The sequence below is a fragment of the Acipenser ruthenus genome, chromosome 6 (assembly GCF_902713425.1).
Source record: "Acipenser ruthenus chromosome 6, fAciRut3.2 maternal haplotype, whole genome shotgun sequence".
Lineage (NCBI taxonomy): Eukaryota > Metazoa > Chordata > Actinopteri > Acipenseriformes > Acipenseridae > Acipenser > Acipenser ruthenus.
The window spans coordinates 40,102,470-40,130,121 of NC_081194.1; the positions used below are offsets into that span (position 1 = coordinate 40,102,470).

General features: G+C 39.6%; 1 protein-coding gene across 5 annotated transcripts in view; it reads left to right on the forward strand.

The window, feature by feature from the left end:
* Nucleotides 1-21,129, forward strand: part of bcl2l11 (BCL2 like 11) — a 53,227-nt gene extending 32,098 nt beyond the window's left edge. For 3 of the 5 annotated variants that reach the window (XM_059025378.1, XM_034017025.3, XM_059025379.1), the window contains exon 5: nucleotides 19,638-21,129. In XM_059025378.1, the coding sequence (XP_058881361.1) occupies nucleotides 19,638-19,766 (129 nt within the window). In that variant the 3' untranslated portion in view covers nucleotides 19,767-21,129. The remainder of the gene's footprint in view (nucleotides 1-19,637) is intronic. The other 2 variants (XM_034017024.3, XM_034017026.3) reach the window with 2 other exon arrangements.
* Nucleotides 21,130-27,652: the final 6,523 nt, after the last annotated feature.

Here is a 27,652-nt window from a genome sequence, read left to right on the forward strand (position 1 = left end):
CAAATCTTGGCCTAACTTGGCCACATATTGTCTTCCTTAATTATTTTGCACATGCTTTTGTCGCTTTTAATTGAATACTCAAAATGCTTCCAGATCGAGCATTCTCTTCATCTGCCGCTTGTTGAGTTTGCAGACATTTTTAACTGCACATAACAGGATACTTGAGCGCGAAATCAAACCATGACCTGCTATCACTATTATTATTATTATTATTTATTTCTTAGAAGACGCCCTTATCCAGGGCGACTTACAATCGCAAGCAAATACAAATACATTCAAGTGTTACAATATAAGTCATACAATAAGAACAAGAAATACAATAATTCTCAAGTGTGACAAACCACAATTCAATAATACAGCAGATAATAGTGAAAGTTACATCAGGATATGATTAAGTAGTGATAGTTACATCAGGATATGATTAAGTACAAAATACTACAGATTAAACACTTGGCAGATTACAATATTCTGAGGTACAGGATTAAATGCAGTAAAATAGGGGGCAGATAAGAGCAAAATAAAGCATATTTAAATGAAGGGTGATAGTGTCCCAGGATACAACAGAGGAGTTCTACAGGTGCTGTTTGAAGAGGTGAGTCTTAAGGAGGCGCCGGAATGTGGTCAGGGACTGGGCAGTCCTGACATCTGTAGGAAGGTCGTTCCACCACTGCGGAGCAAGGGTGGAGAAGGAGTGGGCTCGGGAGGCAGGGGAGCGTAGCGGAGGTAGAGCCAATCTTCTAGTGCAGGCGGAGCGGAGAGGTCGAGTGGGGGTGTAGGGAGAGATGAGGGTCTGGAGGTAGCTGGGTGCAGTCTGATCAAGGCATCTGTAGGCTAGTACAAGAGTCTTGAACTGGATGCGAGCGGTGATCGGGAGCCAGTGGAGCGAGCGGAGTAGTGGAGTAGCGTGGGCGAAGCGAGGTAGAGAGAACACCAGGCGAGCAGCAGAGTTCTGGATGAGCTGGAGCGGACGGGTGGCGGACGCAGGGAGGCCAGCCAGGAGGGAGTTGCAGTAGTCTAGGCGGGAGAGTACCAGGGCCTGGACCAGGAGCTGGGTAGCATAGTTGGTGAGGAAGGGTCGGATTCTTCGGATGTTGCTCAGGAAGAATCTGCAAGTGCGTGCCAGAGTGGAGATGTGCTGGGAATAATGGGGGAGGGACTCAGAGCTGTGAGTTTAGTCACGTGTTCGATCAAGACTCATATTAATAACAGTGCCACAGAGCAGGAAGTCATTGCAGCTTGACTGTGCTATTTATATTTATTATTACTATAACATCTAAAAAAAGCTATGCAAATGTCTTTGATATTCTTTGAGCGCTGGATGCAGAAGCAGCTATCTTGTTTGTTTAAGTCCGTGTTATCTATGTGGTGTCGGGGCTGTCTGTATTCATGAGATACGCCACTTTTTTTCGGCTTCTCTCTGCTCCTATCGGTCTCACTCGGCCTTTGAATGGTTTTCTCGGCTTTTCCTGGAGAAAAAACGACTAGAGACCTGTTTTTTACGTCTTTTTGATGATGTCAGACAGGGTCCGACATTGGACCGGAAAGGGAAAATTGCAATGTCGGACCAGGTCCGACATAGGGCCGCAAAGGGTTAAGAAAAAAAGTCATGATGGGATATCAGCTGAGCCCTTGTCACGGTTAGGTCGGCCAGGGTGTCCTCAGCAAACAGTGTTTGAACAACACAGTACCGTCCTGGTTTTCGACCCAGTGCCACAAGCCGAGCAGCAGCCCTAGGAGTTTGCTGCCACAGGCCCAGGGCCCCTTTTCAGGGAACCATCTGGAGTATTGGCATCCATGCACCACAGACATCTCTGTGCTTACTACCGTTCAGACCGGCTATTCACTGCAGTTCAAGCACGGTCCCACTCCCTTTCGGGGCGTGACTCCAACATCAGTCACAGAACCACAAGACGTCACGGTGGTGTCTCAGGAGGTAGCAGCTCTGCTGCAAAAAGGGGTTATCGCATGATAGACCCCCTCCAGTTGGAGGAAGGGTTATACTCCAGGTACTTCCTAGTGCCCAAGCGTGATGTTGACCTCAGACCAATCCTCAACCTCAGACAGGTCAACCTGTATCTGAGCCGAAGGAGGATCAAAATGTTGATGATGCAACAGCTGTTGCAGTCAGTCAGGCCACGGTGCACCTCAAAGATGCCTATTTCCACATCACCATAAAACCAGCGCACAAGAAGTACCTGCGGTTTGACTTTCAGGGAACAGCATACAAGTTCCCTGTCTTACCATTTGGCCTCTCTCTAACTCCCTACACTTTTACCTGGCCTTGCAGAATTTTTTGCAGGAGGTTCGAGGGAGACATGTGCTTCGCCATACAGACAACACAACAGTGGTGGCTTACATCAACCACCAGGGCAGTCTCAGGTCGCCCAGTCTCCATCGTGTGGCCTGTAAGCTTTTGCTCTGGGCACACAAGCACCTCCTCTCACTACGGGCAGTGCACCGGCCCGGGGTGACAAACTGGGCGGTGCACCTCCTCTCAAGGAGAGTTTCCAGCACCTCTAAGAGTGGAGGCGTCACCCCGAAGTGGTGAGCCTAATTTGGTAGAGGTTCGGGAGAGCAAATATAGATCTCTTTGCCTCCCAGGAATCAACCCACTCTCCCCTCTGGATCTCCATAATTGGAGGTGGGGACCTGCTGGCGATAGGTGCTTTGGCACACCAGTGGCCGAGACAACTGTTCGGTTATATGCCATGCCATGCTCTCACTGTGTCTGGAGAAAATCAGGCAGGACCGGGCCAAGGTGCTCCTAGTAGCTCCTTATTGGCCCAGGAGACTTCTTATGGCACCCCGACCTGTTGAGCCTGCAGCTCTGGGTCTGGCACCTGCACAGCTGTATTTGAGCCATCTGGGACTTTCTAATAGGGTCATTGACACCCTGCAGGGTGCCAGAGCACCTTCCACGCATTCCCAGTATGGGTGTAAGCGGGGTGTTTTTCAGACCTGGTATCTGCCTCGTGGGTTTGACCCCATGACCTGTCCCATGGCAGTTGTACTGCAATTTTTGCAGGACCTATTTGACAAGGGGAAATCCCCCTCTACATTAAAAGGTCTATTTGGCCGCTCACTACTTGGCAGGGCAATTTTTGAAAGGGGTTCGGCGGCTTTGGCCACCTATGAAGGACTGTTCCTCGTTGGAGGTTAAACATGGTGCTTAATGCACTCATGAAGCCTCCATTGAGCCCATGCATTCAGCTGAGCTGAAATATTTATCGCTCAAAGCGGCGTTCTTTCTTGCTATCACCTTTGCAAAGCGGGTGAGTGAGATGCAGGCATTCTCCATTGCATTAATTTTTACACACAGGACAAAGGTTATGCTCAGTACCAATCCTGCCTTTTTGCCAAAGACAACCTCTGCATTTCATGTCAACCAATCAGCTCCTTACACTCTGCCCTGTGTGGGCCCAGGCATATTATGTTGACAGGACAAAAAGCTGGAGGCAGTCTGAACAATTTTTTCTCTCCTATGGGGCTAAATCCCAGGGTTAAGCCCTAAGCAGAGGCTGTCCAAATGGATAGCAGACACAGTCAAGACGGCCTATGAGCTGGCCAATTTATCCCCTCCCGAGAAGCACACTGCCCATTCCACCAGGGACACTGCAACTTCACGGGCTTTCACCATTTTAGTCCCTTTTTTCCAAAATGTTCCATTAGGAGAGAACCCCCCCCCTCCCCCAGTCTGCTGAATGCACCTTGATGAGATCAGTGCTCCCTACTACCTTGTAAGTGCCACGTACTTTAAAACTAATTGAAAACCCTGATAATTTGGCTGCAAAATTAAAAGGAGCACTTTTTTTGCCACACAGGTTTTCAGCTTCATCTATACACTTGCTTAGTTCAGGTTTAATTTGGGAACTACTCCACCCGGCAGTACTTCATGATTTTTGTAAAAAAAAAAAAAAAAATTGTGAATCATTCAGCTGTGATGCCTTGGAGCAATGTCTAGAGAGAGAGTCCAGTTGTATGACCTAAAGTGTCATCATTGTGCAGAACATGTGTTTCATCACTTCTCTACCAAGAAGGACTGCTTTAAAAGTAATTAGAAGTTGCGTTAAAAAACAGTGTTTGGGGGCTTCCGAGTGGCGCATCCAGTAAAAGCACTTGCCTAGAGTGCAGGATGCGCTCTATAGTCTGGACGTCGCGAGTTCGAGTCCAGGCTATTCCTTTGCTGACTGAGGACGGGAGCTTCCAGGGGGCGGCGCTCAATTGGCCGAGCGTCGCCCGGGGGGAGGGAGGGTTAGGTCGGCCAGGGTGTCCTCAGCTCACCGCGCACCAGCGACCCCTGTAGTCTGGCCGGGCGCCTGCGGGCTTGCCTGTAAGCTGCCCGAGAGCTGCGTTGTCCTCCGACGCTGTAGCTCTTGGGTGGCTGCATGGTGAGTCCGCAGTGTGAAAAAAAGCGGTTGGCTGATGGCACACGCTTCGGAGGACAGTGTGTGTTCGTCTTCACCCTCCCGAGTCAGCGCAGGGGAGGTAGCGGTGAGCTGAGCTTAATAAAATAATTGGCCATTCCAAATTGGGAGAAAATAATACAAATAATTGGCAACGACTAAATTTATAAAAACAAAAAACAAAAAAAACTTTTGAACTTTTTTGTCTTTTGTCTCTCCTTGCTGTGATTTTTGTTTTGTTTTGTTTTCTGTTAACCTGTTGTTGCCATCTTTTACAACTGTTTCAACTAAAACTGTGTAGAATGGTTGTTGAACCTATGGGGTAATTGTGTTAGGTTGCTGGTGCAACAATATGTGCTCGCAATTAAAAGCAGATGTACAGTAACTGAAATAGTATGTTGTCCTAAAGAGCTAATGACTGTATTGCTGCACACTAAAGGTAGTCATTTAACCCTTCCCAGAGGATTTGATTGAGCAGAGGTAACACATAATATTTAAAGTAATTTTAAGCACTTCTCCTGCTGTAACTGGGATACTTGAGGTCAAATACAATGCTGGTTACCCTGGAAAAGCTTAATAGTATAGACCATATTATGTTGCTCACTGCATTGCATCACAAAACATGTCCTCTCTCAAAATCACCAGTACTGTACTCGCATTTGTCTGTTTTTAGCCAAACCCTTAATTATCTAATTGAACACACCCAGGGAAAACAAATGTTTTTGAGCCTTATTGGTCAGTCAATTCTTCTCAGTTTTCTGGTCAAATAAGAATTTCGATGGGTGGGGGTACATTCCCAAACCCAATGGGATTAGAGGAGTCTACTATATACAGTAGAGTTTGTAACCTAGGCCTATTCCCAGTGCATTGGTTTTCATTAAATTGGTTAAACAGCCAAGTCATTGTGGTATGTTTGTTAAACCACCATGAAAACCATGTATCATCCTCGTTTTGGATGTAACATTGGTGGTTCTTGTGGAAATGTAATAGATTTGCTTTAGGCAAGCCTTTTTTATGTAAAAAATCACAAACCACCTTTTATACATTCAAAATAAGCCACTGTGTGGTTATTTTATATAAAAGCCAGAAACTATGAAACTGTTTTTTGTGTGTTCTAGTTTTAAGCATGAGTGGGTTGTTGTGATTTCTCCGATTGAGTTGCTGACTTTTGCAAAACAGCTGGGGACACAGACCTCAATATACTGTTTCAGTCTTAGCTCACTCGCAAACAGTGGCTTTTGATTTCCTCATTGTAGCCATGAAGGGGATTTATGTTTAGGTTGAATGGTTAGACTTTTGGCATACATATAAAGTGTGAAGTATCTCAACCATGGTTGAGCAGTGCCTTTAGTTAAAACACTGCAGAATCCTTATCAAAGACTGGTTTAGCAGTAAAGATTAGCAGATTATTAATGCAGTAGTCTGACTGATGAAGTTTTTATATTTTGTTTGAAGGTTAATGTAATTTCAAGGCTAATGGCATTAATTAAGCACCTGTTTCCCTGGATCAAATCGCTTGCTAAATGTATTGTTTCAGGGATTTTTACATTGCAATGTGGATTATTATTATTATTATTATTATTATTATTATTATTATTATTATTATTATTATTATTATTTATTTCTTAGCAGACGCCCTTATCCAGGGTGACTTACAATTGTTACAAGATATCACATTATACATTATTTCACATTATACAGATATCACATTATTTTTACATACAATTACCCATTTATACAGTTGGGTTTTTACTGGAGCAATCTAGGTAAAGTACCTTGCTCAAGGGTACAACAGCAGTGTCCCCCACTGGGGATTGAACCCACAACCCTCCGGTCAAGAGTCCAGAGCCCTAACCACTACTCCACACTGCTGCCCCACGGATAAAAACAATCCCAATTTTCTTGGTGCTTTTGTTATGATACCTGTCTGATAAACTAACTAATTCCAAAATTAAATAACTACAGTCTATGAACATGTTTAATAGATTATGTTCTTGGCTTCAGCTTTTTTTAATTAAAAAATTGTTATGAGCAATATTGTTAAGATCAGGACCTACTGTAGATGAGGGGGTCTTGATTCAACTCCCAAACCAGGTGCAGACATTGAACATCATGTTCTGTGTCATCTTAATTGGGCTAACAAAGAGGAATACACTCTAAAATGTGATGTCCTGAAGTATTATCTGTACTTGTAGACACTTTGTTGTAAGTAGCCTGATCAATTTAACCCAGAGTGCAAAATTACAACTACTATACTTAGGCACACTTTAAACCCTTTGAAATATCACATGTTTTAGCAACTATTTTTATCTAGATTGTTAGTTAAATAAAAATGATGATTGTGTATAAAGTTTGGATTTTGCAATATGGTTGCAGGCTGTATATTATTAAAGATCACAAATTAATAATATAAAACAGTATTTTTTCTCCCAGGCAAAAAAACAAACAACAAAAAAACAGGCTAAAATGACTAGTGCTGCTGCTGCTCCATCTATATGCCAGGGCTGTACATTTCATCAGAACAATATAAAACTGTGTTTTGGAAGAGAAGATAACAATCTAAGACTGTGGTTGCACAGACATTTTTGACAGGAATCATGTTCATGTAGTGTATTTCCTTGCATATTGCACTAGAGAAACCAAAGAGGAAATGCCCGGACCTTATCACAATTCCATTATGCCAAACAAGTGAACCTGAGCCAACACTGCAAGCCAAAAACACCACCTGTTTTCAGTCTGGAGAGGTAACTGTCTGTGAGTGTTCTACTTAACCTTTAGAAATCCAGGGACGACGGAGTACTGAAGGCAAACTCTGAAATGATGGTCTCATATTGAACACATTAATATTAACATAGTATCCCTAGAGCTAAACAATAGAACATAGTCGTTTCCAACTCTGCTGTCAGAACTTTTTTTTTTTCCTAAAATTTAGTCGTTGCCAATTATGTTTTATTATTTTCTCCCCAATTTGGAATGGCCAATTATTTTTAGGCTCAGCTCACCGCAACCACCCCTGTGCTGACTCGGGAGGGCGAAGATGAACACACGCTGTCCTCCGAAGCGTGTGCCATCAGCCGACCGCTTTTTTTCACACTGCGGACTCACCATGCAGCCACCTAAGAGCTATAGTGTCGGAGGACAATGCAGCTCTCGGGCAGCTTACAGGCAAGCCCGCAGGCGCCCGGCCAGACTACAGGGGTCGCTGGTGCACGGTGAGCCAAGGACACCCTGGCCGACCTAACCCTCCCTCCCCCCGGGCGACGCTCGGCCAATTGAGCGCCGCCCCCTGGAAGCTCCCGTCCTCGGTCGGCAAAGGAATAGCCTGGACTCAAATTCGCGACGTCCAGACTATAGGGCACATCCTGCACTCCACGCGGAGCGCCTTTACTGAATGTGCCACTCAGGAGCCCCCTGCTGTCAGCACTTTTGATTCATCACCTGGCCTTCATTCCTATCCCTTGGCCTGTCTGCAGTTTAATAAATACTTTTACTACTACTAACTGTGCACATCTATTAACAAGATGCTGCAGCTAAGTGAGCCTTATCTGTATAAATATTGAAATACATTTTACAGCTGAGGCATGTGTTTGGTAGCGAATACCTTGAAACCAATATAGTAGCAGCAGCAACTTTTCCCTCCAGCTTGACTTCAGTTGAAATCAGTCAAAAGGGTGGGAGGCATGTAAAGTAATGTTAACCATCCAGCAAAAGAAATCCAGTATCCACAGTAAAATATGCTGTAATACCATGGATATGCTGTGGAATGTATTAGAATATGCATTGACATACTGATTACATGTGTGACAGTGCCAGCCAAAAAGTTCAAATTTATTCGGACGCCAGGTAGGAATTGTCCTACCAGAATAATGTTATTCGAGTAGCATAACTCTAAAACGATTTCTTAAAGGATTTAAAAATAAAGTTGATGCACCACCACCAGAACACAGATACTATTAACGAAAAACTAGCCACCAGACCTCCGCCCTGTTACTGAATGGTCAGAATATTAAGGGCCAAACTAATCTTAATTAGTGCAAATAAAAATAAATAGGACAGTGAGACTAGAGCAAAGATGTTTGAACAAATAATAGATTGCCTATAGAACAATAGAAAACCAAACATTAGCATGAAAAAAAGCAATAATAGTAATAATTTAATACAGCTTTACATTTTCAAGAATTTCAAATTCACAAAAATAAAGCAGATGAAATCTGGTCAGGGAATTAAAGTATAATTAAAATCTCTTGGGTTTTAAAATAAATTTTAAAAAAATAAATCAAATAACAAAAGAAACTAACTGATTTCACCAAAACAAATCAATCACATTGGCATGTGCACAGTCTTAATTTCTTTCCCCCACAATACTTAAATCAAATATAAAATCAAAGAGGAATAGAGGGAGGGGAAAAGCAGAAAAAAAAAAATCCTTGGCTGGTTTATCACTTTTCTCCTAGCAATATCCTACCTGGAATTCTTAGTCAATTGCAATTAATAAAACTATTTAATAGTTATTATACACTATCTCAATTTGCTTAAATCCTGTTGAAGTTGTAGCTAGAATAAACTTACTATAAACCCAATCCAAGGTAACAAAACAAACAACCTTAAAGAAAACTAACATATTCCAAGAGCCATTTAGACAGCACAGAGCACAGATGAATCCGCCAATGAAACAACGAGGAAAAGACAACAACAAAGCACACACACAGTCCAGCGATAAATACAAGAGCAGAGAGAAAAAATGTCTTTAGTACTACTGGCATTTGTTAATGCGCTCAACTGGGGAACAGACAACGTCGAAATCTAGGGGGAGTTTAAATATCAATGCAAGCTAGCATTTTCTTCATCCAGAGCGATAAGAAAAAAATAAAATCAAACCAGTTCCCGGTCCTGGGTTCGCCTCCAACTAGTAAGTGATTTACTTCAACCCCTACGAAAGTCTGGATGCTGCTCTGTCCTGGTTCCTGCTTCCTTTATCGGCAAATTAATCTCCACCATTTAATCCCGTTCAGAACAACATGGCCAGGTTTCCACTAAAAGTTGTCTGCGTTTTTTCTGTCATTTTCCACCCACGTACTGTATCATTGTTTTTAGTCCTTTAATTTTCTGACATTTAATATTCTTCAAGTCACCAAGGAATAACATTAGAAAATTATGTAAAGGAAAAAACAACTACTAAAGAAACAGAGCTTTTGCTCCCGGCTGGCTTCTCTGTTGTTTCCAATCTGGCTTTTTCTTTGGTTTTTCCCCCACTGGTGGACGTATTTATAATTCCTGGCATTACCACTGACCTCAACATCAGTCTACTCTTAAAGGGACAGGGGCACGGGACAGCATGAATCGTAACTCGTCACACATTCCACTCCAACACGATACTTGACCACTGTGCTGTGTTGTTTTGTATCAGTGTTCTGTTTTGTTCAAACCTTGTCTTTTGTTAATAAACGTGTGCATCAGCGCTTTTACTCGCATCAGACTGTGTTCTCTAATTCCTGATCTGACATTTCCATACCAGCTATCCTGGTACAGCACCCTACACTTTAATATAAGATCATTTAACCCTTTGCAGATCACCCATATAATTTCAATCGATATTTTAATTTCATTTTGTAGCAATGTTTTGTTTTTGTTTTCCTGCCGTGCAATTCAGCGACTACAATGTGTTCTACAAGTACAAATAATTGCCTGACAGCATACTAAATCGCCCAAAATGTTTACAAACAAACAAAACATTTACTGTAGTGAAATACCTGTGTGACAAACTTAAGGCATGACAAACCAATCAAAATGTAAAGCCCCTACAATAGAGTTGAGTTTTTGGACGCAGTGCAGCATTTCAGTATCTATGGTTGCAGTGTTCACTTGAGATTAACGTAGACCATGGCATCAAAGCGCAATTCTTTACCAGAGGGGTTTCTAAATCATTTTGCTAGACTTTCTGATCCAAAAGAAATACGGTAGAAGATATTTTTATAGGAGATGTTTTGCTTGTTTAGTTTTCAATAGATGTTAGTCATGTGAAATAAGCCCTGTTTATAAATAGACTAATGTGTATAAGGATAGTACATTGTGCAATTGTTGTGTGTAGGCCAATGTGTTACGCTTACAATATTGCATCAGACTTTGCTGTTGTTAGTATTACCCTTTATTTTTTATTTATTTTACATTATTGTTTCCTTTTTCATTTTGCCATTGATGAATTTGGTCCAATGTAGTATATTACTTGTATAGCTATTAGTTAATTAATTATATTGATTTTACAGACAAAGTGCACTTTAAATATTTTTCTGAAACAAAAGTTGTTCAAATCAGAAATATATATATATATATATATATATATATATATATATTATGTTTGTTTTTGCTCAGACATTGTTCATATTCTAACATATGTATGTGCGTAAGTATACAGACGATGTTTGTTATGAATTAAAAATATGTTTAAAGCAATTAAAAAATAAAACCCATTGAAATGTAGCTAGCAGTTCTGTACTTGAATTTCCAAGGAGAGTGAGTCTCACTACACACTGGCCAGATAAAAAAGCATGTGGAATGAAGATTTGCTGCACTCACATTCTCTAGCGTTTCCATAAATCACTAAGTTGTTTATTTTTTTTATTTTTTTTAAGCAATTTTACTAAAGAGGTTGATTTAGCAAGCCTTCATAACTGTAGTGATTATACTAAAAGCAGCTGTGACATACTTGGCCTCTGGCATCTGGGACAATAAAGTACCAGTGCTGGCTGGCAAAAACTGAAACTGCAGTGAAACCACATCTGACTGCTCTATTGTTATAGCCCTTGAATGTCAGGTCAGCGTAATACATATATAGAAATAACTTATCCCCTGGAGTATCCACTGTATACACTAATAACCTCTACTGTACATTTGTTAAAGGGTAGAAGCAAAACAAAAGAGAAGCTTGGTTTCCCAAGCCTAACAGTTTGAATGATTAATCCCCACACACCCACTCTTTCTGTCCCGACTGTATGCTAATGGTCTTTGTGTATAGTTTGCCTTGCAGAGTCTGTTTGGATGATTTGCTGATTTAACATTATGTCGAAGATCTTTTTTTTCTATTCATAGTCAGTTACCTACTCATGATTCCCAAAATTGGCAGAAAGAGGATTTGTTTTATAAGTGGCACTTACAGATGAAGTAATTTAAAACTATATTATGTCTAGCTTGTTTCTTGTGAATGTCAGCTGTGCAAATATCTTAGTCTTGAAGAGGTCCTGCAACTTTATTGTGTGCGTTCACAAATATAATTCCTTGGTATCTGTTTATTATATCCTTCCATTGGTTTTTGTGTGTGTGTGTTTATGGCAATATCTGTGTTTACTTGCTTTTTATTATTTCATAATGTTTACATTTTAAACAAAAAAAAACAGAATTAATTTTTAGACATATCATAAGCAATGACATCCCATACTTCCATAAAGTACATGCTTTCCTGCTAAATATCTTTGTACTGATAAAAAAAGAGGGCTGATTAAGTCAGACCAGGTACTTTACAGGCAGGAAATGGGCAGATTAAATATGCCTATGGCTTGGTTAGTGTGAAAATGTAAACACCCTTTTCAGATAGGTTGTGTAATCTGCAGAAACATTTTTAGCACAATTGTTTCCTATTGTAATGTAGTATAGTAATGTAACCCTTGGTAGTTCCTGAAACCGCAATGCAGAAGCTCATGGTGGTTGTGCTTCTCAAGCACCTGTTCTACTGGGGTAGCCAAAACCAGCTATAAAAATGTTGAAATATGGCACAGTACTGTCTGCGATAAAACTGAAGTCAATATGATACGCAGTTTAGTTAACCTGCCCTCCTGCATCTTCTGCATGCTAGAGGGCGTTATCTGGCTAGAAACTGGTCTTTCACATATTACTACTGAAATACAAGGTTTCACCAGCGGGTGTCACATGCTGAAGCTTGCGAATACATAAAGCGCAAAGCTTACAGTGAGCTAAAGTAATTTTTATACTGGACAATAATTTTGCGGTAACAGCTCAAATACGCTGAAGCCTACGATATATCAAGAAGTTAAGCAATGCTTTTGCTGAAGAGATGGATAAAGCCAGCATACTACAGCCCAAATGAAAATAGTTATGGTTATTATTCTAATTATTTTCACTGTGTGCACGTTTAAGACAGAGAAGTAATAAACTACACAGAACTAGAATTGACCCTGCCCCCTCCCATTAAAAAAAGTATGAAATGTATTTTTCCTAGAATTATTGTTGTAGTGTACTGAATCAGATGACACAAAAACTGCAGGCTTTTTCATCTAAATGGTTTCAGGAAATATGGAACATTTTAGCTGAAAATTTCAAAATAAGCGAGATTGTCAGTGCTTATTTGTCGGTCATGATTGGGAATTTGATTTCAACTGTGCGGTATCAGGACTGGACCAACAATGTCAATTACGATGGATCCAGAGACAAAAAAAGGCTGACTAGAAATCGGAAGGACATTCTTAGATAGAGATACTTCACAGTGGAACCACAGCACTACAAACTCGTAAGGGACAGAATAAATAAACAGCTCAGGATGGCAAGGAAAACAGAAACTATGGTTTCGGCAGGGTTTTTTTCATAGTTATCACAGATTTCAAATTTCCATGAAATTAACCCATTGCAGTGTAATATGTGGTTCCCTGTGAAAGTTCACATTTCTGAAAGACAAATGTAAATACAGTAGTCTCTGCATATAGGAACACCTCCTATGAGAGCAGTTCAGCTAAAAGTACACCCTTTTGGTGAAACAGATTTTTCCCATTGTAAATGCTCTGCCTAAAGGAACAGGGACTTCGCTTAACCCTTTGCGGTCCATTTATTCAGCGCCTGTCAGCCGTGTCAGATCTAATTTATTTTCACACGTGCTGTTTAAAAGTAATTTTATTCATAGTAAAACGGGTTTAAAAGGCATTGCATATCAACAGGATACTCAGTACTGCATCTCCAGCCCTGCCCCACTCCTTGTTTGCTGTATTTATCACATACCTCTTCATAGTAGTGCATACTGATAAATCATCTCCTGATCACTCGTTTTATCACCAAACTCCTCAATAATGCTATCCAAGTCTTATTTTATTATTATAACATCTCAAAAAGCTTGGCAAATGTCAGTGATATTCTTTGAGAGCTGGATGCAGCTACCTTGTTTGTTTATGTCTGTGGTGAAGGGACTATGCGTATTGCTCAGATCTGCCTCTTTTTTTTTTGGCTTCTCTCAGCTTCTATCGGTCTCACTCGGCTATTGAAAGGTTTTCTCAGCTTTTTCCGGAGAAAAAATGACTAGAGACCTGTGCTTGACGTCTTTTTGATGATGTCGGACAGGAAAGGAATAATTGTAATGTCGGACCAACATAGGATCGCAAAGGGTTAAAAGAGCACCTTTTTGGCACAGACAGTGATTCTTTCACAATTGATACAGTACTCTTTTGTAGCCTGATCTCATCATCATCAAAATTGAAATGGTTTATTCAGTATTTTCAAATGTGACTTGTCATTGCGAGAGTGTCTTGAGGCACACTGATTGGTTCATTGACTTGTTTTGTATTCTGATTTCCACAAATGAATCTCATCGCTGCAAAATGACATGTAAACAAATGGCGAAATGTGCCGCTGTTTCTCTTGCTACAAAAGTTGGAAATTTTTTGAGCTCTTGAAAAAAAACCTGAATCAGGCACAAGTCAATGAGCAATTTGGTGTTTACTGTTTTAGTGAGTTGCTTCACCATTCTGTTGTGCATGTCTTGATTATTGTATTGTATTGAAGTGAAAATAGTAATTTATTAATGGCCAAAAGCAGTTAAAGTGCAGGACTTTTGAACGGGCAGTTTAGTTTAAAAAAACTTCCCAATCGGTCTTTCGATAAAAAGAAAGTTACTTGCAACTACTGTCAGGCGGAATTCCAGTACCATCGTAGTACGTCAAGTCTCCAGTACCACATTCGTGCCAAGCATGCTTTTACTGGCAACCAGACGGACAGCGACAGTTCTTCCAAAACTGGTCCATTTAGAATACAAGAGTCGCTGCAAACCCATGAATACCGCAAAATACGACAATTTAACTTTGGCTATTGCTAAGTGGATAGCTACCGATTGCAGGCCACTCAACATTGTGAACGACCCAGATTTAAGAGATGTTATTCAAATAGCATCATCCTCTCAGACATATACCTTACCTTCCCGAGGCACAATTGCATCACGAATACACGACCTTCATGAAAGCGAGAAGACCGTGAAAATGGAAGAACTGAAAAAAGCAACAGCGGTTGCCCTTACTGGGGATTACTGGACATCGGTGAGCAACCATAGCTCTCTTGGAGTCACTGCGCATTAAGTCATTTGCTTTAACCGTGACGCACACTGAAGAAAGGCACTTCGCTGAAAATTGTGCCAAGCTTTTCTTGGATGTCACAAAGGAGTGGGGAATACATGACAAGGTTACAACAATTGGAACAGACAGTGCACGTAATATGATAGCAGCAGCCAGACTTATGCCATTTGAACACCTGCCGTGCTCTGCCCACAGCCTGCAATGATCAGTTTCGGTGACATTAAATGGCAGCGGATTTGACGTAGCACTAGCAAAATACAGAAAAATAGTTGGCCATTTCAAACACAGTCCGGCAAACAGCGCAGAACTGAAAAAAGAACAAGCCTCGAGAGAGCAAAAACAAGAACCTCCTAGTGCAAGATGTTTCTACAAGATGGAACTCCACATTAGAAATGGTTCGGCGACTGCTGAGAAACCACACCGCCATCAGTGCCGCATTAACTCTTCAAAAACACAATCTGGGGGGCTCCCGAGTGGTGCATCCAGTAAAAGCACTCGCTAGAGTGCAGGATGCGCTCTATAGCCTGGACGTCGCGAGTTCGAGTCCAGGCTATTCCACAGCCGACAGTGGACGGGAGCTTCCAGGGGGCGGCGCTCAATTGGCCGAGCGTCGCCCGGGGGGAGGGAGGGTTAGGTCGGCCAGGGTGTCCTCGGCTCACCGCGCACCAGCGACCCCTGTAGTCTGGCCGGGCGCCTGCAGGCTTGCCTGTAAGCTGCCCAGAGCTGTGTTGTCCTCCGACGCTGTAGCTCTGAGGCGGCTGCACGGTGAGTTCGCAGTGTGTAAAGAAGCGGGCAGCTGACGGCACACACTTCGGAGGACAGCGTGTGTTCATCTTCGCCCCTCCCGAGTCAGCGCAGGGGTGGTAGCGGTGAGCTGAGCCTAAAAAATAATTGGGCATTTCAAATTGGGGAGAAAATAATAAAAAAAAACAACTAATTGGCAACGACTAAATTTAAAAAAAAAAAAAAAAAAAAAAAAAAACACAATCTGGCAATGCTAACTGCTGGTGAACTGGACAAACTTCAGTATCTTGAGGCACTAGAACCCTGCAGGTAGGACAATATTCAGCTAACGCTACGTTTCTAGCAAATGAGGATCGGACAGAAATTGTCCTATTTTGTTGTGTTAATGTACAAGCAATAACAGATTAAATACATGATCGCAATCAACTGTACGTTCGATTTATATTAGTATCGGTCTAACTTGTATTAAAGAACTAATGTTTTGCTCTATATGGTACCTTGCAGGTATGTGACTGAGCTTTTGGGAGGAGAACATTATGTGTCTTGTTCTGTGGTTCTGCCTGCGTTGTGTCATTTATGTCACCTTATGTAAGTCTTGGATGACGACCCAGCATATGTTGCACGGTTCAAGACGTCATTCACTGCAGACCTAAATAAACGCAAGGAAAGTGGAAATGTCGCATGGCTAAAATTGGCTACAGCACTCGACCCAAGGTTCAAGGACCTAAAGTGCCTTCCAAAATCTGAAAGGGGTGAGATGTGGGAGACAGTTGGTGCAGTTTTGTCAATAATCACAGAGCAGCCTGTTACACAAACCACAGAACGTGAGCCACCGAAGAAGATGCATCTACTTCTAATAACATCTGACTCTGATGATGACGATGACAACTCTTCAATCAGTACTGCTTTGGATCGTTACAAAGCTGAACCCAGTATAAGCATTGAAAAATGCCCATTGAAGTGTCTAAACTGGCTCGAAAATACTTGGCAACACCAGCAACCACGTTACACTGCGAAAGGCTTTTCTCACTCTCAGGCAATGTTGTACAGAAGAAAAGAGTAGAATTATCACCTGAAAACGTCAATAGGCTGGTCTGCCTCAGCAACAGACTCGGTAGGAAGAAAGCCGATTCAACAGATTGCCTATAAGGTTTTTTTAGTATTTTGTTTATTTAAATATTGCAGAAAAGCCAAAACTTCCAACAAATTAAACAATTTAACACATTTTGAATATAACAATTTAATTTGGGCTCTTTTAATTTTGTATTTCAAAAATATATCTAGCTTTGATTTTCACTGCAAGTGAAGGAACATGTTTAAAAATGTACTGTACAATTTTAAGTTAAGCTTATGAAAATTGAAGTTCCAATAAAAGGGGTTTACAAACTCATTAATAAACAAATATGGATTGACCTGATTGCTCTGTCTTTTTGAAACAAATCTTAATTTGAGACAGTGTTGCTGCTTATCTTTGAATATTCTGAAATTAAGTTTTATTCTAGTTGTTTTAAAAATGCAATTAACCACGCGATTAAATTATTTAATCTTGAGATTAATCACGATAATTTTTTTTTAATCGTTTGACAGCCCTAGTTAATTTCATATGCATCATGACAAGTAATATATATTTATTTATTTATTGATTCATATTGTGTCTGGTGGTCAACTTAATCTTAGAGAACACTTTGGTTTAGAGAACACTTTGGCTAAGAGAACACTTCGTCTTACAGAACACTTTGTTGCTTCCCAAGGGGTGTTCTCTTATCCAGAGACTAGTGTTTACATATTTTTTATCACTTAAATATAAATACAGCAAACGTTTGCCTTATTGACTCCCTGCCTGTTACTCTAGGGTGGGCGAACAGAGCATGATCGGGTTCATGCCCTATGAGAAGGACTGTGTGTGCTGTAGCAGCTTTGAAATAGAAGTAAGATTATCCCAGTAATTAATCGGAAAACATATACATATAATAGAATGTTTTGTCTGCTACAATATTATAATAAGTCTGCTTAATATTATAATAAGGATACTGCAGATAATTTCACATTCTTGCTGGTGAACATCTCCTGTATGTTTAAAAAAGGGTGAGTGTTTTGTGGGGTATTTGTACTTGCAAGCACTTTTTATGCAGCCTGCTATATTGATTTTAGTTCAATAACTATAAATCCTTCTGTTTGAACGAGCGTGAACAATCAGTTGACGCCAGAGCATGGCCCATATGCATAAAAGTAAGTCTCCTTTATCGTGCCAGTAATAGTGTTTAACATGACAGTATTTCATCATGTGATTCATAAAAGCCATTTACCATCAAATATTACTCATCGCGACATCAGAATATCGTGCCCTTGAAGACCAATTTTTTAATTAACATGTTATTCATCTAGTTCATAAAGCTGTATGGTGCCGTTAATTGACCCTTACCAGCATCATAATTACTACGTGCCTCAGAGTAGGCAGAGAATGAGATGTGTCTTAACGGTAACATTTCTCTAGCATAATTTCTGTGTTTAGGGACATGTATTTAAGCCAATAGCATTATTTATTTTTGTTATCCAATAATTAGGTCATTTAAGTATTTTGTTATTTGTAACGCATACATTAAATTGCATTGTTAATTCATCTGAACAGGATAGGCTACTTACTGTCTGGAAAACATACAAATTATTGCTCTGTGGAGAAAATGGCAGGTTTCGGTGTGCTTGTTTGGGCTGTACATCAAGGAGGGAGATATCTTGGAAGGCGTGACCATGCACACCTGAAGCGACACAGAGGCGATGCGACAGATTTGAAAGCTGCAAGATCTATAAAACTATTAAAAACTTGCTATTGACAAAACTATGATCAAGACTGGTACATATTCGTCAACATGATGTAGAAATTATGAGTGTCTTCTCTGATGGTATTTCAACACATATGGCAATAAATCATACATACCAGGCTTCTCCAGTCCTTCGAAGTGGACTACCATATATTACCTTTCAAATCTGTATCTTTATAATTGCGTTAATATTTGTCATAAAGCTCTGAGTATTTTTCCACAGCAAGTATTTTTTCCACCTTTATTTTGGATACTGCGTCACCCTGGTGGACCACATGCATTGAAGCTGTTCTCTGATTGGTCAATTCCCTAGTTGTCGCATAACATAATCAGTTCTATTTATTTTGCGTCACCTGTGGTGTGAAAGATGCTTAGTAAAAGTATTGTTGTATTAATTTTGTCGCATCGCTGCACATTTTCACTTGTCACATTGGTGTGTAGCAGCCTTAAGGTGTACTGTGTAAAAAACAGAGTTCAGATAAATATATATATATATATATATATATATATATATATATATATATATATATATATATATATATATAATTGTATTTGAATGAATTGTGCAGGTATTTACAACCTGAGGGAATACAGTAACAAATAAAAGCATAAGCTTTTTTTTCAGCCATTTAACAATTAATTGTATTTTAATGTAAATGTGCAGTGCTGTCTTTCTGTGCCGTTTGTCATTCAAACCAAAGTTGTATTATTATTATTAATTAGTAATATAGCAGAATTTTAAACATATGAGAAAAATAACCGGAGCTTGCTGACGCTCCAGTGCCTTCTATACTTTCTTGTATGATGGAAAAGAAGCGCATGCTAACATTAGATGATCCTTTTTTCATTTTTCAAAAGTCAAATATCATAAACTGTGACAAAAATTTCTCATGGTTACAGTTATTTTTCAGGAAGGCATGTGTATACAAGCTATATAAAAATGTAATCATTTTTTATATCAAAAAGAGTACACTGCCCCTAACCTAATCTCTCACTCGCATCCAGCACCTGTGTGCAAATTATTTTTTTTTTCAAACTTGACATTTCAATATTTTGGACAAGCTGTCTGTCCGGTAGCCATAACGTGATGATGTAAACAAACAGTGTATGCCATTGACGTTTTAAGTAGAGGACACAGCTCATTTGCATACCTCTGACAGTTGGTAAGATAACCAATCAGTGATGGTAAATCACATCTAAACCCATTACTAACCAGTAAAATAATCAGGCAGTAGTTTTATAAATCAAGTGTTAAATACTGCCCAGTCATTTTTTTTTAATGGCCGGAAATTTTGGCTACCACTGTAACTTATTTTCTGCTTTGATTTCAGGATATCGGAGGCAGGAATGGCAGAGCAGCGCAGAACAATCACAATGAAGTCCAAAACGAGCAGAATTTCATGCGCTGGCTTGCCATCGTGGTTCGAAGACTCTTTCAGATCTACATGAGATGGCATTGAATGACATGGATTTACTTTATCTGTACGCCACACTGCAGACAGGTTTACTTGGACTTTAAACCCAGCAAATAAGTAGCAAACATACTGTATATATGTATAAAACATTTTCAAGGACTATGATTTTTTTTTTAATGCAAAAATATGTTAGGCACTTTTCTCCCAGATTAACTATGAGACATCCGTTCACTGGTTGCGTCTATCAGTAGGATCTTTGTCTGGCTAGTGGCTACCATGTCGAAGATGCATCCAGAATGATTTTTTTTATTTTTATTGATCAATTGCTCTGAGCTTTGCATCTCAGACATTGTAACGTTTCCTGCTATTTACTGAAACTGAGCCAGCTACTATGCAATCTGCCTGACATTGGGGGAGGGGAGCCTGTGTCATTTCACATCAGATCATTCAAAATCTGATTTTTTTTGACCAACTCCAATCTTGATGAAATTTGGCACCGTTGTAGGTACAATAGAGATGATACAATTCTAATTTGGAGGTCAGTGGGTCAAATGGCTTCCAAATTATGGGTCATTGAAGATTTTAGGTTTTTCAGGTGCCCGAGGGGTCAAGTTCAACATTATAAGCCATAACTCCCTTATTTGTGGAGTTACAGAGAAAACTAAGACATCATTGGAAAGCTATCTTTCAGCCCTTTCCAACCGTGTTCCCATAAAAAGTTAATGATTATTCTGACCAAATGACCCAACTTGGATTTTCACAAACTATGTGGGAATAGATTCACCAGACCCTGGGCAACATGGCTAGAAAAAACCAAGCTGTGCACTTCATGGTCACCAAAGATAGCCAAAATGTATGGAATTAGATATGAAAGAAAACTTTCTTTTTTTGTGTGCATTTTGTGCAAGTTTTATTTGGGCACGCATTTTTTACAAGCAGTAAACAATATTTTTTTACTTTTATTTTTATTAAGTCATCCTGCTTATTCCTAAACTAAAGCCCCTTTCACACTAGCTGCTCAGGACCTGGTGCCATGTGGGTCAGCTACGCGATTTCACACTGCTTTGATAAAGCACGGTTGACCTGAGTGAAGCAGCTTGTTACGGACGCTTCCATCCAAGCTTCTCTGGATTGATCTGTCTGCCCAAATGTTGATTAGATCAAATGCTTCTCCATCCCTGCTGATGGTTTGTCTCAATTAACAAAAATATGGCTAAACAGAAATGTTCCTTGCGGAAGTGAAACCTTCACGCAGGTGTGGCTGTTTGTTATTTTGTCGGCTTACGAACGGCCGTCATGCATTTTGTCTCGCTCAACCTGGGTCAAAGCGTGTCGACCCACATCCTGAGGTGGGTCGCTGTGAGTATGCGTTTTATATATATATATATATATATATATATATATATATATATATATATATATATACACACAGTCACCTCCAAAATTATTGGCACCCTTGATAAAGATGAATAAAAAAGGTTGCATAAAATAAACAACACGGGTAATGAGCTATATTATATGCTCAAATATATGGAAAAACCATATTCTTTTATTCTGATACAATTGCTCAGAGAAAAAGTTTTTTTATTAACAAGTAATACAATTTTTTCTCAAAAAGATAGGTGTCAGAATTATTGGCACTCCTAAAGATTCTTATAAATAAAATCAAACAAAATTAAATCTGCATTACATTCTACTTCTTTAACTTCATCTCAGTTTTAAGGAACTGTATTGTGGCCTTCCATGGCTTCCTGTTTCACTGGGGTATAAAAATGAGGTAACACGCATATGAAATCCATTTGTCATCCATCACCATGGGGAAAGGCAAAGAACTCACAAATGAAAAGAGACAAATTGTTGTTGACCTTCATAAATCAGGCAATGGGTACAAAACAATAGCTAAAAAACTAAATATACCACTTACCACTATTAGGGCAATAATTAAGAAGTTCAAAACCAAAACCACTGGAACAGTGGTAAACTTGCCTGGTAGAGGACTCAAATGTATCTTGTCCCCACGCACACTGAGGCAGATAGTTCGGGAGGCAAAGGGAAATCCAAGGGCCATAGTTGGAGAATTACAGAACTTGGTTGCATCTTGGGGTCACCAAGTCTCCAAATCTACAATTAGACGCCACCTCCATGCAAATAGGCTATTTGGATGGGTTGCCAGAAAAAAGCCTTTATGAGAGCAACCAACAAACGTAAGCGCCTGGAGTTTGCTAAACGGCACTTCGATTGGAACCGGGTGCTACGGTCAGATGAGATGAAAATAGAGCTCTTTGGCCACGCACACCAGCGGTGGGTTTGGCGTCGAAAGAAGGATGCGTGTGCAGAAAAGAACCTCATACCTACTGTAAAATATGGTGGTGGATCTTTGATGTTATTGGGCTGTTTTGCTTCCACTGGTCCTGGGGCCCTTGTTAAGGTCAACGGCATTATGAACTCTACCCAGCACCAGGACATTTAGCCAAAAACCTGGTTGCCTCTGCCAGGAGGCTGAAACTTGGCCGCAAGTGGATCTTCCAGCAAGACAATGACCCCAAGCACACATCAAAATCCACAAAGAAATGGTTAATTGACCACAAAATCAACATTTTGCAATGGCCATCTCAGTCTCCGGACTTGAACCCCATTGAAAACCTGTGGTTTCATTTGAAGAGGGCAGTCCATAAGCGCAGACCAAAGGATATCAAGGATCTGGAAAAATTCTGTATGGAGGAATGGTCTAAGATCCCTCCCAATGTGTTCTCCAATCTCATTAATCATCATAGAAAAAGACTCAGTGCCATTATCCTTGCAAGGGGAGGGTGCACAAAGTACTGAAAACAAGGGTGCCAATAATTGTGACACCATTTTTTTTGGAAATAAATTTATAATTTGAGAAATGTGTAATTTGGATTGATTCCATTGAACCATTAATAAAGTCAAATATATTCCACATGTTGGAAAATTACAATATAGCTCAGTACTGGTATTATTTATTTTATGCAGTCTTTTTTGCTCATCTTTATCAAGGGTGCCAGTAATTTTGGAGGTGACTGTGTGTGTGTGTGTGTATATATATATCGGAACATGCTATCTGGAAGCAGTTTTTTGCAGCTGATGACTTCCATTCTTCTTTCCGATTCCTGTGGAATACATTAGATGTCCAAGCATGTTCGTGGCAATTCAATGTGCCTGGCATTATTTGAACCCATTATAATTGATGACTATTGATGTCATTTGTCCAGTGAAACCAATGGGCTGCATCCTGGACAATGAAGCTGTGATTTTCTGCAAAATCACCAATGGCCACTACTTCTCTGTCTTTCAGGTCTGCTTTTTGCTCCCTCAGGAAGGCAGCTTACTGCTTCGCAATAAAGTCATGCTTTCACAGTGCTGCCAGACATCCTGGCAGGGCATCGACAAAGTCCTCCGTCTTCTTTGTCAAGGTCTCCAAGGCTGTGTGGGCGACCGAAACCCATGCTTTGTATGATATTTCTTCAACTTTCTTCCTCATCATAGATGCACATAATGTCCTTCTTCAAATTTGGCACCTTCCTCCGATCAACTTTCATTGACACACAATCTTTCTTTCCAGGCATAAGTCGGCTGATGGAGTCACTTTCATAAAACTCCTTGCCTAACTTCATGGTTTCTTCAGCCAGGGTCTAGCCCAGCCAGGAGTTGGGGTGGCCAAGATTCCTTTAGCAGCGGCCAACTTTTTGGCCGACCTGGCCATATGTTTGGTGCGCCAAATTCCTTTTCAGTCCTCTTAATACTCCATGACTTGGGCAGGACAGTAGAACTTGCAACTTCTCACTTTTTATCTCACTCTCATTGAACTTCCCTTTTTAGTTGTTCTAACATTTCCTGGTACTCTTGTTCCTATTTTGATAATTGATGTTTTTGTTCTGGTTCACCAAATTTTAGCCTTTTCCGAATGGTCCCTTCCCTTTTTTTGTCCAAATCTTCCTCACTACCAGTCAAGGTGCATTCTCCACAAGGGACACCCTCAGTACTGCTGATGGATGAGTGCTGCTTAGTTTGAACTGGCAACATCATCACCTTCTTCCTGCACTGTGTGCAAAGTTTCTTCCCCGAGACAAGATCCACCTCGTTACTGCTCTGTTATCGAGCCATATACAGAGATGTGTACTTACCATTTTCCTTCATATCTAATGCTGTACATTATCTCTAATATCTCTGGAGCCCATTAAATGTCCAGCTTGAGTTTTTCTTAGCCATGATCCAAGTTGGGTCATTTGGTCAGTGTCAAGGTCACCAAACTAGCTGCAAAATAATCATTCACTTGTTATGGGAGTCTCTTCTGTACATGGTTGGAAAGGGCTGATTGAGAGCTTTCCAATAATGCCTTAGTTTTCTCTCTAGCTCCACAAATAAGGGCTTGTAATGTTGAACTTGACCCCTGGAGCACCCAAAAAAGGTCAAATCTTCAATGACACTTAACTTAGAAGCCGTTTGACCCACTGACCTCCAATTTGGAATTTTATCATGTCTATATGGTACATATAAATGTGCATCAGGATTGGAGGTGGTCAGATTTTGAGCCTGAGTGATTTGACATGAAATGACCCACCTGTTTTGTACATGCTGTCTTGTATTAGATCATGCCTTTTCTCAGTCAGTTAAATATGTATATACTGTATTTGTAAATTAATGGTGTAATATTTATTAGATGTAGAGCTTTTTTCTAATGTGGGGGAGGGGGATTTGGATGGAAAAGAATGTGAAAATACATATACATACTTATACATATTTTAAACTGTGAGATTTCCAAGGTATTACAGTAGGTGGGGTTGCTAAATTGTGTTACCAGTTGTATGTATTTGCACAACCATTGCTATAGTGGTATTTAGCTCAGTGTTTCTCTAACTGTGTTCTACCCAAAAACAGTGTTTAGTGTTTTGTAAGGAAATCTGTCATACTGAATATAAAGCTTGCAAGGCTTTCAGGCAGGACATCTATTGTACATCTATTGTTAATACAAGTGCCTATTACATTCATTGGTCAATCTACAAGACAATTATTGGCAAGTTCCCATCACTAAACCTACTTCGCAAACAGTCCTGCCATGCTTTCGAATTACCACATCCTCCCCAACCACCACCACCTCACTTAAAGCCTTGTTCAGGGGGGGGGGGCAGGTATACGATGCTTCTCTGCCTAATATTTTTGTTCACCAGGATGGTTTTTTTTAGCAGGCGGCACCAGGATGCGCCGAAGGATGAGACGTTGCTCCAACTATTTTTACTTTACTTATTTTTCATCACCCATTGTTTGGGTTCAATGTTTTTGCAAATCTGTAAGATTTTGTATTCAAATAAAGGTGGTTATTTAATGCAAGACTGTTCTGACTGAAATACTGTAACAGGTGGTTTCCAAATCTTGAACAATGAAATCTTCCACATTAATTACTGACCATTTCTAATCCACCCTAAATTGCAGGTATTTAAAAGCAGGTTTTAAATAATGGTGCTAAATTGTGAATTTAAATAATTGGATATCAATTAAAAAAAAACATGCTTAAATAAATTGGCAGTTTGGCATGTAATGGCCAAAGAAGATGACATAGTTTAAAAGTCCTTCAAATTGCACTAATTACTGTATAAATTATACTCAGCTGTTACCAACATGCATAGCACTGGCCTGCATTATTTTCTGATTAACCACGCTGAAGGACCCAGTACATTTGTAGCAAGTGTTTTTACATTATGTTTTTGCACTGATCCTAATTATTGTTTTTAAACATTGCAGTTTTTAATTGTGCAATACTGCTGTACATACTGCTTTTGGATGTCTGTAATTATATTTACTTGTAATAAAAATTCTAAGAATTAACCTTGTTTGGAGTCTTGTATGTTATGTACAGTTGATTTATTTCTGCTTAGTTGTAAATTAAATGCAGTTTTTTAAGTAACCCTGTGAGTAGAGCTTGTATAAATGTGCCAGCACTATCACCGCAGCTGCTAAAACCTCATACACCCTTTCACCATATTGGCGTCACGTAACCTTTTGGTTTCCAGACGATAAAGACATACCATACCACAAGATATTTACCAGCTCAACAGTCCATGTATAAAATAACTAAGGAGATGGTAGTAAAATATATCTTTTACTTGCATCCATGATCACTGTCTGGCAACAATTCACAATACAAAATAATGTGTTACCGTCAAAATGACGGAGCATACTACGTATGATTCTTACTGTAATGCAAAACCATAACTTAGTTCAACTGAATAATACTAAATCACACTTAGCAGAGGCATGAGTTTTACTGAAGAGATGTCATTATTACCATACCTCATGTTTGATGGTAAATTTTTACATAAAGCGAAAGACAACAGGGATAAAATCGTTAGAAATAAAACCAGAAATCTGTCTCTAATCATGTCTGTATACAGGACAAAACATTGATACATGGTCTCTGCTAAATACAGTACATACAATATTATTAAATTTATTATTATTCATACTACGACTACGACTACTAATAATAACAATAATATTGGAAGAAGGGGATGCAGTGAAGTTAAGAAAGATTAATCAAATAATCAAAAAAAAAATCCTAATGCTAGAGTTAAATAAATAATAAATGAGTTCATTAAATAACAAACTTGTTAATTTGCCCAAGTACATAACAGATCTTACAGAAATATTTATTTTATTTGTTTGCCATTAAACTCCCTGATATTACTTTATTCCCGAATTCACCTCAAATGCTGTACCTTTAACTATCATCTCCTTAGTTATTTTATACATTGACCGCTGAGCTGGTAAATCTACACATTTACCAGTTAATCGCTAGCTTTACCAATTTTACACATGAACCATAACCTATGATACCTAATATCGGGGTAAAATAAAATTATCAAAGTATCGCAATGTTTTTATACAGATGTGTTTTTATTTTTTTTTTAGCTTTTAAAATAAAACTCTGTAATTGTGTACTTTAAAAACAATTAAGCTTACTCATTTCCGCTTAGCAGATGTGACCAACTACCCTGCGCGTTCTGGGAAAATTTAATTACTGCAGCAGTCATGGTGAATGCTGGAGAAAGAAGATTGATGTGGAACTATTTTGGATTTCAGCCAGATGACAACAGCAGTTAGGTGGACAGCCAAAATGTTGAACATGTTTTAAAGCAGTGAAAAACAAGCAAGGAAGCCCACCAATTTATTGAAACATCTTTCAGATCGCCACCCCGATCTCTTTGCCGAAGTTAACTTTTTTCTTTGATTAGTTTCTTCAGTTGTTTAGTTTAAGTGACTCCCCAGTGCATATTACTTATAAAAAAAGGTATAGCAAAGATAATAAATGTAACAGGAATGCGCTAGAAGCTGATCAAAAGAGAGTTAATTGATGCTTGTTTATTTTGTCATTACAGTGCATCTGCTGTAAGCTGCAAAAATATACTTTGCAGACATGTCATTAAAACTCTACCGTATGTCAAAAATGTCAGCAATGTTTTCATATTCTTTGGATTTTGTGGTGTATGTGTATGTAATGTGATAGCTATAACACTCCTGTGTTTTGAATTGTATGCATTAGCAGTGGAAAGACTAGGATGAATACAGACTTCATTGCTAGCATATCAGTTTCCCTACAGATAACAGCATCAATGTGATGTTTCACCTGCAGAGGAAAGCACAAGATCTAGAAGTTTCCGAGTCACACTGCAAAAGTCCGCCAATGCAGACGGCTACAGGTTCTACATGAAAGCAATAAAAAGCACTTACAGTTTATTACAGTACCCAGAGTGTTTGTCATTTGTCTAATTTACTTTCTTTGCAAGATTTTTAACAACCAAACGAGCATGATGGGCCGAATGGCCTACTCTCACTAGTAAAATGTCTTATGTTCTTATTTAAGGTGCACTGGGATGTTGTTTTGACGGAGACATTTGGCTTGAATACACTTAAAC